This window comes from Penicillium hispanicum, assembly GCF_028827665.1.
Source record: "Penicillium hispanicum strain IBT 35686 chromosome Unknown utg000003l_segment0_segment0, whole genome shotgun sequence".
In the NCBI taxonomy this organism is placed as follows: domain Eukaryota; kingdom Fungi; phylum Ascomycota; class Eurotiomycetes; order Eurotiales; family Aspergillaceae; genus Penicillium; species Penicillium hispanicum.
The window spans coordinates 3,164,849-3,179,502 of NW_026623195.1; the positions used below are offsets into that span (position 1 = coordinate 3,164,849).

Sequence of the window (14,654 nt, forward strand, 5' to 3'; positions counted from 1 at the left end):
TGTATAGATGTTATTAGATGGGACACACTTTCTGTTTGTTTACCTCTTATCCTCTTATCCTTTTATCTATTGGCCAATACCTCGTTCTTGTTGTGAACAGTGCTTTATCTCCCAGCGCCAAATTACCTGTTATTCTAACGAGAACCAGCCTAGCAAGACACCTCCACACGTGATGGCAATCGATGTCGTTCGTATTCTTATTTTCACCCCCTTGTCAATCTCGGCATTCTACAGTCGCTAAATCATTGCGAGGGCTCCTCTGGACATCACAAACGATGCTTTGTATATTAGCCAAGCTCAACGCTTGCTGACTTCGGTTGGTCTTTACAACGATCCAGCCCTGCATTAGCAGGCAAGACTGCGCAGGCTCCCCCCCCCCGGGGCTTACTGCGAGGCACCATCCCACTTCATCTTCAACGAACATAAGTCGATTGCGGAATGCAACTTCCAGTCACCCAGGACCATCGCAAGAATGGGCTTTCAGCGTCTCCCGGAAGAACTACTAGATCTTATCTCATCAGATCTCTCGCAATGGCACCCGCCAAGTCTGCAAAGCCTCGCTCTCGTTAACAAGTTCTGTTTTGCATGGTGTTGTCCAGTCATCCATTCGCTTCGCTTCCATGATGTGAAGGTAAAATTGAAGAAAAGCGATCATCTGAAACGGTCTCTGGCCAAAGACGTGGACAGAGTCCTGCAAATCCTACAGAATGTCAAGGCCACTCAGTATGTTCGTCGACTCGTCATCGATGAACACGATGAAGACACTTGCACTGAGTGCAAATGGGGCAAAGAATCCGATCTATGGCAGATACCAAAACTCAAAGACCTTCCACGTCCTGTGCTGGGTGAACCATTCCAGCCTTTGTACGGCAATATGAATCATCCGCACCATTACAGCGACTATCCGGACTGGGACCACACCCACGGATTGATCAAAGATCGTGCCGAAGATCCCAATGGGCTCTACAACAACTGGTCTTGGAAACCAGTAGTCCGTCTGATCCAAGCACTACCGAAACTGGCGGATCTCTTCTATTTCTGCGCCGCGCAGTTCCCGCCCTGTCTTCTTGACGCTCTTCATGAATATCGGCCAGACTGTCGGCTTCGTTTGCACTCGCTAACGCTGCTCAGCCTCAAACGTCTGGAAATGGACCTCCATGAGCTCCGAATCATGACTTCGCCCTCGTTGTATAGTATCGTGTTGGATCGAAATGTGTCCGGTGGCTCTCGATCTGTCTCGTACAGACGTGCGGCAAAGCATGCCTTACTACGTCTCATTCAGGGTGCTCCCAACTTGAAAGAGGTCTATATCTACCATACCGCAGAATATGCAACGAACGATGAGCAGGAACGGCATCTAGCTTTAGCTGATTCCCTAGACAAAGTCGAAGTCAAAGTCAAGAATCCATCCTATCTGAGCTCTGTGGTGCGTTTTCACGTCGCGGCCAGCAAGTACTCAGATATCCACATGCTTCGCGATTGGAGCTGGTATACCAACTTCACTGCCTTACAGTGCTTGGAGCTACGATTCGCTGTCAACCAAGAAGCCATCGAGCGGCACTTGCTACGCTGCGAGTTCCCATCTCTCCGGAGTCTTAAATGGTGGATGCGGATGAAGAACCAGCCGATCGGATTCTACACGACGGCCAGGCACTTCTTAGAAAGCTTGCCACCACTCGAGGAGCTTGTCTTGGAGGGATGGCACTCCCTCATCCCCGTGGATAGCATCGTGATCTACCACGGCTCCCGGCTCCGCAAGTTACACCTCCTATATCCGCACCGGCATGCCCGCCGATGTCTCGACGAGCCGGAGATAACCCAGCTTGCCCTGCACTGCCCGCGTCTGGAAGACCTCGCTTGCAAAGTCCAACGATCGCAAGGAGACTCGTCCGAGGTCGCGCGCTACCGTGCCCTAGGCACGATTCCACGTCTGAGATATCTCACGCTGTACCTTTGCGCTTCAGACCCAGCCCTGGACGGCGGCGAAGAAACCAAAATCGAGCCCTGGTCCTGGCACGGTAGAAGAGATCGCGATCTCGCGCCGACTCATCCGTCCTTCGACGACTTCGACAATGAACCCTCCGACCCAGATACGGCGCAGTACTACCGCAGCCGGAATGGTCATGCCCGCCGGCTGATGATCAATACCGCGGTGGACGAGAAGCTCGCTCGTGCGATCTTCCGGGTTATTGCGTCGAGTAAGCCGGTGCATGCGGTGGCTTTGCAGGGGCTGGATCTGCGGATGGACGAGCCCACGGACGCAGTGCATCATATGCTGTATACGCTGTCTACTTCGGAGTGGCGGGTTGAACCTGCACTGCGTGATTCAAGGAAGTTGGAGGTAGTCGAAACGCGGCTCACTAAGGATTGGGCGACGCGTGGAAAGCAGGACATGTTTGCGGAGCCTGGGCCGCGAAGCAATTTCCGACGTATTTGGCCCAGGCTGGGGACATTCTATAAAGAGGGAGATGGTTTAGAAGAGAATAATCATCCCTTGAGCTGGGTGAAGATGAATGTGCCGGTGGTCTTGGATTGGGGTTGGTGGAATGGTTGGTCGAGTCTTCCTCTTGCAACAAGATAGTACTTTTGACGATGTGAAGGTAATATGAATCGTTTTATTTTGTTGGCGCGCTTCTATTTCCTGAATTAAACAATCCTTGTCCCAAGACACTCGAATTCGGGAATACGCTTCATTCAACGAGATTCTCGAGTCCGCGGTCTAGACCTACCACAGGATATCTAATGGACGTTGCCAGTCCAGCCGTCCCCTGTAAGTATCGCAGTTTCTTCCAATAAGATAGCATGCACAGCCCTATTAATCTTGGCAGTGTCAGTTATGCCAAGGTATTGGTCGTCCACAACGCCATTGACGTCGTCGGCGGTGCGGGACGTGTGGCGTCCGACGAACCAGATAGGAGTATTCTCAAGAAACCCCTGTTCCATGCGGCATGGCGTATGCAGGCTGGCGAGCTCCCTTTGCTCAAGTATGGATATGGCAGGTTGGGCGACGAAAGGCTGATTTGAAGGGCCGTGTGGAGGTACTACTGCGCCTGGGATATATATACGGTGGGTGACTAGGATGTCAATGTACAAAGTGGTGTCGGGCTATACCCAGCTACTTACCAGAATACCTTTTGTGGTAGATATATCAAGCACAAATGCAATGCCCCTTCTGACCAGGTAGCTATCTATGCTGTAATATCCTGGAAGAATGTATGAATGACACAGGTCTACGGCGGGAAATAGAAAAGTAATCCAGAACGCTGGCGAAGATCCCGCCACACGAGAATAATTCAACTCGGCGAGCTGCCACGATGATACAATGAGGTACGTATTTACAAGCTGGAAAGCGCCACCCGAGAACGCACGACAAAGCACAAGCAATAAAGCGACAAGACGCGGCCAAGGAAAGGACGAAAGGAGGCACAAGGCATGGTTCACATGTCACCCGAATCCATGCTGGATCGGGGCCACACGCCAGGCAAGTCGATAGCTGATGAAGTACAGATGAACGGCGGCAGGACGGGGCAGCGACTGGATGGAATACTGCAGGACAGAGCCGGAGTTCCTGGGGAGGCGCGGTGCGGCACGCTACAAGAGACGGTGGGGACGAAGCAAGAGATACGGCTGGACTCTCGGTGCGAGGAAGAAGCGGAAGCAGAAGAGGTATGTGAGGAGAGAAGAGAGAAGCCGCCGCGGGATGAACATGGGACCGGATCGCCTCTGCGATCAAGCGGGGAGAAGTTGCTGGGTTGTTTGGGATCCATGGATTACTGGGGTCTAAGATGGGACAAGAACTTGATGTGGGATCATCCTGCATTGCACGGCAGAGTAGGGTGATGGACCTCTATTCTTGTCCGAATCCAAGTGTTTCCTCCACGGCAATGGACAGCTTGTGCTCCAGGGTGTCGTGCGTCTTGTATGGAGGGAGGTCAAGACGATTGAAGCTAGTATAATGTTAGCAGTGAAGCCAAAATTGCACAACGGGTGGTAGAAGGAATGCATACCAGGTGTGCGACTTGGGCAGCGCAACGGGGTCGCCAGACTTCTCGATTGTGAACCGTCGGGGTCCGTCAGAACCTTGAAGATCCTTGAAACCGTTGACGGGAATACGCGAAGTGCCAGTGGTGAACTGGAGAAGACGCGATTTCTGCTCCGCATCCCAGGTACGGACGATCTTCCAGAAGTTCTGGATGACCTCATCCTGCTCCTGGTAGCCGCGGTAGTCGGTGTGTTTCTTCCAGTCATCCACGTCGATATCAGCAATACCGCCAATAAGCAGTTCGAGTTCACGCTCGTCAAAGACATTGACCAGATCCGCCGGAATGAGCTCGTTAAAGCCAGACATGAACGCATTGAACTGTTCTTCAACTCGCTTGACAATCTTCCACTCTGTAACCAACCTGAGAAGCATCGAGTTAGCAAGAGGAATATCATGCATTCTGAACCACGAAGTACTCACTCAATGTATTGTGCCTTGTTCTCGTTGGAGACCGGGATATCCCGACCACCGGGTATCAAATCAATAGTGCGACGCTCGCCAAACTTCTCATCATCGACCGAGAATGTAAGTTCCACAATGCCTTCAATGTCATTATCCCTGAGTAAAATTAGCCGATAGCCCCGCCTACCGAACTAACATGGTCAACTTACAAGGTCCACGCCAAGTTTCGATGCAAGTCTTCATCGACGCCCTCCATGTCTTGGAGAGTGACCTTCTTCCGCAGCATCATCTTGTAGAATGCACCGATGAAGAACGAGTCCAGGAAGCGGCGGTGGAAAATTGCCAGGCCAACGACTCGCCCAATGAACTTGAAGTAATTGAGATGCTCGGGGTTGACGCCAGAGTGGGGATTAATCTGCAGGGTATAATTATCGTGGGCGGAGTATTCGAAAAGACAGTAGAAAGGATTGAACATTTCGTGGGAGAGAAGAAAGAAGAATTCACTGGCAAATTGTCAGTACTGGGCCAATAAACACATATAAAGCGAGGCATACCGAGAAAGACCACCATAATCCAGGCCATCTTCGCCGTCGAACTTGATCATCAAACGCTTCTTAAGGTCAGACGCACTCTGTCGCATGATCTCGGCGTATGAATCCTCAAATATATTGTTACGGCGAACTTTGACGTGGCACTGCCCAGACATGATCCGCAGAGCAGGTTGCGATCGGAAGTAGATCAACTTGCGGCGGAAGTCACGCTTGTACTGCGGTACGCCCTGATCCAGCGATGAAGGCAAGCGGGGGTCATCCCAGGTGGTTGTCTTGGTGTTGTGGTCCACAAAATACACTCGAGCAGTATTGGTGAGACGCATTTCCCATCCGCTCGGCAACGGGCCCAGCTGGGAAACAGGCTGCTGTTGGATGGTGGTGTTATTGCCGCCGGCATTTTGATTCTGGCCGTACATGCGAATGTACTGCTGTCTGCGGGGGTCGACCCAAGTTGTCGTGCGTGTATTGTGGTCGACAAAATAGGACCGGCCCTCTGGAGTATGGCGTTGTTCCCATCCGGGTGGAAGCTCTCCTGTGCCTGCAGTGGTAGCTCCCGTTGCCATCATCGAAACTGCGTTGGCATGACCTCCTGGAGCGGCCGGTGGAGGGACCGCCGCGCCAGGCGGAGGTGTGCTGGCCTGTTGTGCATCAGGCAAGTTCGGAGAACTGGCACCGGTGCGGTCCTCGGGTAGCATTCGACTCTGGTGAGCCCGTCGCTCCAGCTGCATGTTAGCTTCGCGCTGGCTGCGCTGAGTGTGTTCATTATAGTTGGCGGATGGTCGCGACCAGGTGGTAGTGCGCGTGTTGTGGTCCACGTAGTACGTCCGTCCTAGGTTATCCTCACGTCTTTCCCAGCCTGCGGGTAGCCGACCCTGACTATCTTCGAACGAACTCAAGTTGGCGCGCGAGGGAGCGCCCACCCCGGGAGGGGCGGCGGCACCGTTAGCAGTAGCGGCAGAGGGAGGAGCGGTAGAGGGAGTGCGGTTGTGGAGGGATGAACTGGATGCCGCGGCTGGCGACATGTCGGCGTGACTGGGACCGGCCTGCGATTGTGGTGTCGTTGCTGCAACTTGTGGAACGAGGCCGCTCGAGGTGGAAGATTGAGCCTGTTGGCGATGGAGCCCGTTCTGCGGGTTAGGATGAGGGGTAGTGAGGTTGGTCGACAGGTTGATGATCAGTTTTCCATGCACGACGAGGTTATCGTTCGACTTTTTGAGATCGCGAGTGAGCATTTCTGTGGGCAAGTAAGGTGAATGTCAGTCGGGTTGGAATCATCGCGTTGAACCGGCATCCTCCACAACGTACCATCACCGCCCATCTGAAGATCGATGACATCTCCGATCCGAACATTAATCACGCCCAAAAAGCCCTGATCCTTCTTCTTGAACTTCTTCTGATCGAAAATCTGGATGGCGAGAATGCTGTCTTCGTTGACTCGCCTGCGCCGATCGAACGCCGTTAATACCATTCATCTCCGATATCGCGCAAGCGGGGTACATCCACATACAAGTCAAATGGTTCGTTCCAGTAAGGGTTCAAGGTCTTTTTGATCACCGAGGTCGTGTGGGTTTGCTCGCCCCCGACCGTGGCCACAGCGAAAGGGTCGGGGAAACCTGCAAGAAAACGTCAGTCGACCACGCTTGGCCCGAATTGGGTGATCCGAGAGGAGCACGTACGGAAGACATCGCGTTTGTAAAGACCATCTGCCGCGATAACTGGTGGGAGAGAGGAGAAAAGTCAGCGTCTGGTCGAAGCAACAACGGACCCCGCAACGTCCCGCTTCGATGCAGGCGAGAAACAAGGCAATCTTACTCGTGACCCGGAGATTTGGCTGGCTACAATTCGACATGTCAGCATTGGGAGCAACGGAAAGAGAAAAATAAAAATTCGATCGGACAGAAGCCAGTTCGTGTAGAGAGATCGAGAGGAAAGTACGTACGCGGGCAGATTGGATGCCATGGTTGGCCCTGGATTGCTTCACAGCACACCGTCCGGTGCGAAAGGCCGATCAATCAAGCCCGGGGCGAGAAGGGCGGCGCGCACATCCACGAGGAAGCGTAAAATTGTGGGCGACCGGGGAGTGGTTGCCAGACCAGGGAAGAAAGGCACCGCAGCCAGGAGGAAGGTGTTTTCGGGGGGGGGGAGGAGAGGGGGAGGGGGAGGAGTGATGTGCAGAGAAGAATGGAGAACGGAGAATGGAGATACGTTGAAGGAAGAAGAGGGAGGGAAGGCTCAGGCTGGGCCGTCGATTGGCTCCGGGAGTGGTAGGGTGCAGGTACTCCCGCTACGTATTCACTATGGGCGTGGTACCTGATCGGTACTTGCGGGGCTGAGCCCGGCAGATGGCCTGATATCCTGGGCTGGGCCGAATCTTGTCATGGATGGACAGTCAACGCGAGGACAGTGAGCGCTGGGCAATGGATGAGCTGGCCGACACGAAATTGCTACCAGTAGGTGGTAAAGAGCAAGTGCGATGCAATGCTGCAAGTCGTCCAGCGTACGTAATACATTGGGCGGGTGCGGGCGGCAAGAAAAGCGCGTTGCATAGTTTTGCAGCGAGTGGCAACGAGAATAATAATAGTAGTGGCAGCAGGATTCGACACCCAATTCTAGTGCTGCGGATGGCATCCCTGGGAACTAGGCAGCCAAATTATGATGCTCTCGGCCATCGCCTCTCACCCACCACATAGATGCAGTCGGGGATCATTCTAACGGGCGTAAAAGAGTGATTCTGATACTCCAAATTCGAGCGCTTGACTAAATAGATTCGAAAATCTGAGCTATCCATGGTTACACTATTCACTCAGAGCTCCTGACTGCTTTTCGGTGAGTTGAGTACACTGCTTCCTGATACGTAAGCCCGGCGGTTATTGTACATCCCATTATCCCATTATCCTCAACTCCGAGGCCGCACGCCCCCAATGAACCCAAGAGGACCAATTGATGATGTTATTTTTTTTTTCCCGTCTTTTGCAATCGGACGCCAATTGACGCGGGTCTTTCGGAGTTGAGGGGCGTCCCGGCTTGTCCTTGCCGGTCTCTATGGCAAGGAAAGTGGAAATCTTAGAAATCAAGTAAGAAGAAAAAAGGAAAGTAAGAGAGCAGCGCCCCCTCAGCCACGAGATTAGTACGGAGCATAGCCACGACCGCGACCCCGATATCCACCGCCGCGGTAGCTGCCCCGGAAGCCGCCACGACCGCGGCCTCGACCCCGTCCACGGCCACGGGTCATACCTGGCAGGTTGGTGCGCTTCGGGGTGACCTAGTGCAAGGGAAAATGGAATGTAAGCTTCGGAACGGGCAACGGCCTTTCTTCGATCAGCTCCAACTTACCTTCAAGTTGCGACCGCGGAAAACGCTTTCGTTCAGAACCAGAGCCTGGGCTACCAGACTCGGCTCAGCAAATTCAACGTAAGCGTAGCTAGAATTCAACTCCGGTCAGCGTTTCCTACTAGCTAAGATGATGAGGGGAAGAATAGATCGCACCCCTTCGGCTGGCCGGTGAATTTGTCAAGCAGGATTGTGACCCGGTTAATCGAGCCGCAGCTCTGGAAGTGGGCTTGGATTTCCTCGGGTGAGGCGCCGTAGTCCACGTTGCCCACGAAGATGCTCCGTGCATCGATATCCTCCTTGTTCTCGGCGAGGTTCTCCGATTGCTGGTCGAGGTCGGCCTGCATCTCGCGCAGCTTGGCAGCTTCAGATTCCATCTCAGCCACGCGCTTCTTCATCGCTTGGATTTCCTCCTAAATGACAGTATATCACATTAGTCGTCCGGTTCAGTATGGCTCCATAATCCGAAAGCAAGTGCATGGTAGAGTCTCGTCGCGCGAGACCCTCGCATGTTGCGCAGGGTTCGTACCTCGTCATCGCCGCCCTCTCCCTGAGGAAGCTGCGCATCCTTAACCTCGGCCTCTTCGGCAGACATGTTGCTCAGTATCTTGTATGCTGCTGGTGGTGGAACCGCCGTGTCCTCTTCGATAGACGATGAAAGAGCGGCGGGAGCTCTTTGACGCGGATTGAATCCCTGGGCACCACGAAGATCGGAAACGGGGCAACAAAGGGGAGCTGAAGGATAGGCGCAAAACCCTAGCGAATATAAGATACAGAGTGGTTGGCTGGAGAGAAGAGCCCGGTGCACTCGGGAGCTTTGCGGGGAGGACGATGCCGCGCGATGGAAATTGGGAATCGGTGGCTTGCTGTTTCGGGACTAGCGCCATTGGCGGGACGCTGGACTCGGCGTCCATGATGTATAGGTTCAATCCTATATGATACACAATGGTAGTTGAAAGGGGGTTCTGTGGGTGTTGGACAGCGATTAACACATTACTAATTTATGTAGTTGATTGAGGGTGAAAAATTATGGGGGTAGGAAGTTTTTCTTGGGTACAAATGTCAAAAGTGTTCAAAACTGTGTACTTAAACACGTAGTTGGAGATGTCTGTGGTCTCTTAAGAATGTATCGTCAAAGTGGCCTGTGGTATACTTTGAGAGTTTTGGTATACACGCCGTTGAAAACCAATAGGGCCCAGGTACATAGATGGTATTCATGGCATACTAGCTCAAGCTCCAGGTATCAAGAAGTCATATTGAGAGCCAGGGGCTCGAGCGAAAAGACGAAGCGCAGTGACAAGAGGAAACGGATCATAAGGAGTCTATATACACAGGCTAATGCGAGATATGGGAGAAGAAAATGGGGGCGTTCACGACGCCGGGGCGGCGTGGTTCTTGCGGAAGGAGACCTTCTCCACCGAGACATTCTCCACGCCGTTGACATCGGTCTTGAGTTGATAGACATAAAGGACGAGGACATCACCTTGGATCTATGTCGGTCCGAGTCAATATGGGCCGGTGGGTCTAAAAGGAAAGAACTGCAACTCACGTCCATTAGGCAGAAGCTCGGCGTCGGCTCTTCGCCATCCGGCCAGTATCCAGAGCTCATAGCCCCCGTCGCACTGCCCGGGTTGATGAAGAAGCGCCCCTCCATCTCAAAGGCCTCGAACCGGTGGGTACCACCCCAGAGTAAGATATCCACGTCCATCTGGCGGGCTGCAATCAGGAGCGCATCGGCGTCGCCGGTCGGGACGATAGTATGGCCGTGGGTGAAGCCGATGCGGAGGCTGCCATGGTTGACAATCTTCGACAGTGGGAGGTTGGGGGAATCGACGTCGAAGTCACCCTTGACCATCTGCATGTCCGGGGCGACCTGGCGGAGAAACTCATAGGTGTCGCGGTCGGTCAGGTTGCCTAAACACAAGATTTGACCGATTTTCCCAGGGGTGAGAAGCTTCCGAAACTGCCGGGGGAGTCAATAGGGGTGTCTAGAGGATCCACATGACAGCAGATGCGTACCTTGGCCGGGAGATCCTAGGGGGGAGCAAGTCAACATCATGGAGCTCAGCTTAGGTGACGGCGGACTCACGGGCGCGCGGTCGGGGATGAACAGGTCACCAATGACCAGGACCAGACGGGCGGTCATCCTGGAATGGGTCTGGAAGAAAGTGAATGCTCAATGGGCCATTCCAGTTGGGATTCAAAGGTCGCAGAAGCGCAGGCCGATCGCAGGGGACGAGGGCGACGATGACGGTGACGCCTGGAGCTTCGCGGGGAAGCCACGTCGGGGCCCTAAACCCTATACGGCGCTTGTATCGGGCCTAGTGGACGCAGCTCTGGAAGACGAATCTCCATGGATGAGAGACCTGGTCGCTTTGATCGGATGCTTTGCCGATCCTCGATGGCTCCACGCCTTTGCTCGGCAGTCTTGTCCTGCTGTTATTCAACCAATCCTGCCCTCTCCATCCACGTCGAAGCTTCCATTGCGGAGCTCGCCGCGATGCTGCGGGGGATGGCGAGGACAGTGAACTACGGCGCAATCCCGATACTGCATGAGTCAATGGCAATTGGAATGTGCTGGGAAAGAGAAGAAGAAACCGTCGATATAGGCATTGGTGTTAAACTGCCTAGGTATCTTTGAGGAGCAGGAGGAATGTAGCCGCGATCTGTATACCTCGTCTCATATGCTCGAGAATTCATTGCTTGCAACGATCAATATATTCTGCAACTTCAATTACATCCCCCGAGACTGAAGACTCGGATTCCGAGTCTCTAGCGCTGCAACTGAGAATAGATGCTACGGCGTACAATGAAGCCAGAGTCGGTAGGGCCCGTCACGACTCCGCCAACGCGAACAACAAATCCGTTGGGGATGGAAGCGCAATCTTTCTTAAAACCCCGTCTTTCCTTCATCACATCACTCCATCACCCCATTACTCTCTTATCCAGCGATCTATACCACGCCAAGCCGTTCCTCGCTCAGTGACACCTCCATTCCTCCGCTCAGCCAATCCCAACTCTCGCTCCCCCATCGGCGGCGCTCCCCGACGCTTCAGCGTTTTGCCTCGGGAACTCACGCGCGATCCCGATCGCCTTCGCCAGAACGTCCAGTCAACCCCGCGGCTGCCCCGCCGCGAACCGGAAAAGCTGGCGCCCACGTCAACGAGGCAGCGCCTGAGCCTGATCTCCAGACACCTGGACCAGCGCCTGCCGTTGCCTGAACTGAACACGCCCTTCTCGACCGAGAGAAACTCCCTGTCTCCGGACGACGTGGAATATAAACCGATCGATCGCTCTATCCCTCCCTCTCCCTCTTCTCCATCGCCCACCATGTCTGCCCAAGCGCCTCACAACACCCTGCTCATCCCCGGCCCGATTGAGTTCGACGATGCCGTGCTTCAGTCCATGGCCCACTATGCGTGAGTGCTTCCTCCCCCCGCGATATACGTCAATTGGCTGACCTCTCGCGCGTGCTGCAGTGAGAGCCATGTGGCTCCCGGCTTCGTCAAGGTCTTTGGCGAGACCTTGACTCTGGTGCGCAAGCTGTTCCAGTCCACCGACCCCTCTGCCCAGCCCTTCATCATCTCCGGAAGCGGTACCCTCGGCTGGGATCTGGTCTCCGCCAACCTGATCGAGCGCGGCGAAGATGCCCTCGTTCTGAATACCGGATACTTTGGCGACTCCTTCGGCGCCTGTCTGGAGACATACGGTGCCCAGGTCACACAGCTCCGCGCGCCCATTGGCGGGCGCCCTTCGCTGGAGCAGGTGGAACAGGCGCTGAAGGAGAAGCCCTACAAGCTGGTCACTCTCACCCACGTCGACACCTCGACCGGTGTGCTCAGTGATGTCAAGGGCGTCGCCCAGCTCGTCCGCCGCGTCAGCCCCGAGACTCTGGTCATTGTGGACGGTGTGTGCAGCGTGGGCTCGGAGGAGATCGCCTTCGATGAGTGGGATCTGGACGCCGTTGTGACCGCCAGCCAGAAGGCCATCGGCTGCCCTCCCGGTCTGAGCATCGTCATGACCTCCGGCCGCGCCATTCAGCGCGCGCAGTCCCGCAAAACCCCGCCCGGTGCCTACTACGCCTCCATCGCCAACTGGCTTCCCATCATGCAGAACTATGAGAACAACAAGCCCTCCTACTTCGCCACCCCGCCCACCCAGCTCATCCACGCTCTGCACACCACCCTCAACCAGATCACCGCCCGGCCCATGGCCGAACGCTTCGCCATTCACACCAAGGTGTCCGACAGCGTCAAGGCTGCTGTCGCGCAGCTCGGCCTGTCCCAGCTGGCTGCTAGCCCCGAGGCCCAGGCTCACGGCATGACTGCCATGTACCTGCCTGAGGGTCTGACCCCACCCGACGTCCTGCCCGGTCTTCTGAAGCGCGGGGTCATCTTCGCAGCGGGCCTGCACAAGGAGATCGCCACCAAGTACATCCGCTTCGGCCACATGGGCGTCAGCGTCACTGACCCCAACCGCAAGGATATTGACAACGCCCTGGCGGCGCTGAAGGAAGCTCTTGCCGAGGCCAAGCAGGCCAAGGGCTTGTAAACAGACGAGCGTTGTTCTGGTTGAATATAAAATGTCTTAAATAGCATTCAGGGATACATTTTATACAATGGTGCCTCGGGACTTCTTACGGCAGGTAGATTAAGCACACGTTCAACGTCCCTTTCGACCGCTTCTTTCACTGTCTACGCCCGTATCGCTCACATGTAGCTATAGTTGTATCTGTAGGGTCACTAGATATCTGTTAATTTCTCTACGATGCTTTAGTGACGTGAAGTGTTGAATACAAGGTATCTTACTACAATAGTTCCTTGCAATCCTTACCGAATCTCTAGGATCATATATTGCCGTAGCGTACTCCTGGGCTATTGTTTCCCCTCTGTCGTTCCTGTCGAGACCTCTGGAGTACTTCAAGACAAATCCCGCCTTGCTCAACTCTCGCGATTTACGATTTACGCCAGGTTCTGAGGTTCCGAGCCCCTCTAGTGCCCCAATTTTCAATTCTCAATATCCTACCAGATAACTTCCTTTCAAGTTTCCACAATCAAGAGTGTGCGATGAGCTAACACAACTATAGTATCTTCATGGCTGAGACCCCGAGCCCGACGACCGCATCAACGAGCTAGGTGGACTGGTTAATAGTGAGGCCATAGAAATGCCAATGCTGAAGTCTTCTGTTATACACACACTGAGTTTACGTGCCGCTTCCAGCTTCAACATTGTCAATGCAGAACATGATGGGGAGTGCTTGGGCACTACTGGTAGGACTTATTTAATCGGCGCGTGTACACCAAGTCTGCAGAGCTCGTGGTAGGACATCTGTCTGGGTGTCTGGAGACACGAAGCTGTTGGTATTTTGTTCTTCCTCGGACATGTCTAGAGGTTGTACCCCGGTTATAACATTTGACTCGAGTGTTAGATCCATCGTGTATTGTAAACATGAAGCCCAAGAACTCTACATATAATTTTGAAATATATTAGAACGCAATAGATGACGAGTCGTAATCAGGGCTGACTGGAACCACGGATCTCGACCACAGCTGGCCCAGCTTTCCAGACACGTACATTCCCTAATCCAGGAGCGGCCACCGAAATACAATCAACAGCATAGAGATCACAGCTCACGTCGTAGCGCGTCATCGTTCCCTCTCACCCTCACTTTTCCACCTGACAATCGATCCCCACAGCACGCCCGACGGTTCTATATCTTCGAACATTTCACTGAGTAACGGCGTTACATCGCAACCATGGCATCTACCGATTTCCTCGAGATACTTGCTGATCTGCTAGGGGGTGCTCTCATGATCGTCTGCTTGATAGCCCTATTTTCGCTATTGCTTTTCGCTCTATTCAAGGCCACGGTATATGTCTATGGGATATACAAGCAAAAGCGCAACGCAAGAATCAAAACCCGCAAGGACGTGGAGCTGGAAGTCATCCACGCGGCCGACCCGGCATCCTCGCAGATCGTCGATCTGGAAGCTACGCGAAATCGCGCCGGCGAGGCAGAGTGGGCTGGAGAACGGGAATATGCGACCAAGGCCCCGACTGAGATGCTCTGGGATGAGGATGGGTTGTCGTCTTCGTTTACCGGGAGTCGGGGTGAACCGAGCTCGGACTCGGAAGACTCACGTTCCTCTGGGGATGGGGACGAGGATTTCGATGTGGCGGGGATAGAGAACAGGATGGGTTGGAGTTGGGGGTATAGTAAAGTATAGAAATTGTGGATCTGGGTGGATGTGATTCCAGCTCATCGAGGTGTCTTGCTTTTGAATGGTTCTTTGGGTGGTTGATGCTGTTGTTGAAATTATACATATTGT

General features: G+C 54.0%; 6 protein-coding genes across 6 annotated transcripts; 3 read left to right on the top strand and 3 right to left on the bottom strand.

Annotated features, from left to right (window-relative positions):
- Positions 1-472: 472 nt before the first annotated feature.
- N7459_003611 (uncharacterized protein) lies at positions 473-2,581 on the top strand (the record flags this gene model as incomplete). Its single annotated transcript, XM_056942795.1, has 1 exon — positions 473-2,581. One exon carries the CDS (start codon positions 473-475, stop codon positions 2,579-2,581), a length of 2,109 nt encoding a protein of 702 aa, XP_056802678.1.
- A 1,266-nt stretch (positions 2,582-3,847) lies between these two features.
- On the bottom strand, positions 3,848-6,954 carry N7459_003612 (NEDD4 family E3 ubiquitin-protein ligase; the record flags this gene model as incomplete). The annotated part of the gene is made up of 10 exons (XM_056942796.1): positions 3,848-3,947; positions 4,008-4,403; positions 4,463-4,600; positions 4,654-4,947; positions 4,999-6,229; positions 6,301-6,434; positions 6,503-6,608; positions 6,672-6,710; positions 6,808-6,830; positions 6,935-6,954. 10 exons carry the CDS (start codon positions 6,952-6,954, stop codon positions 3,848-3,850), a joined length of 2,481 nt encoding a protein of 826 aa, XP_056802679.1.
- Positions 6,955-8,119: 1,165 nt separating this feature from the next.
- On the bottom strand, positions 8,120-9,239 carry N7459_003613 (polyadenylate-binding protein; the record flags this gene model as incomplete). Its single annotated transcript, XM_056942797.1, has 5 exons — positions 8,120-8,257; positions 8,329-8,416; positions 8,482-8,738; positions 8,855-9,060; positions 9,134-9,239. 5 exons carry the CDS (start codon positions 9,237-9,239, stop codon positions 8,120-8,122), a joined length of 795 nt encoding a protein of 264 aa, XP_056802680.1.
- Positions 9,240-9,695: 456 nt separating this feature from the next.
- Positions 9,696-10,471, bottom strand: N7459_003614 (vacuolar protein sorting-associated protein 29; the record flags this gene model as incomplete). The annotated part of the gene is made up of 4 exons (XM_056942798.1): positions 9,696-9,815; positions 9,875-10,288; positions 10,345-10,359; positions 10,415-10,471. 4 exons carry the CDS (start codon positions 10,469-10,471, stop codon positions 9,696-9,698), a joined length of 606 nt encoding a protein of 201 aa, XP_056802681.1.
- A 1,184-nt stretch (positions 10,472-11,655) lies between these two features.
- On the top strand, positions 11,656-12,876 carry N7459_003615 (alanine--glyoxylate transaminase; the record flags this gene model as incomplete). Its single annotated transcript, XM_056942799.1, has 2 exons — positions 11,656-11,744; positions 11,805-12,876. 2 exons carry the CDS (start codon positions 11,656-11,658, stop codon positions 12,874-12,876), a joined length of 1,161 nt encoding a protein of 386 aa, XP_056802682.1.
- A 1,205-nt stretch (positions 12,877-14,081) lies between these two features.
- Positions 14,082-14,552, top strand: N7459_003616 (uncharacterized protein; the record flags this gene model as incomplete). The annotated part of the gene is made up of 1 exon (XM_056942800.1): positions 14,082-14,552. One exon carries the CDS (start codon positions 14,082-14,084, stop codon positions 14,550-14,552), a length of 471 nt encoding a protein of 156 aa, XP_056802683.1.
- Positions 14,553-14,654: the final 102 nt, after the last annotated feature.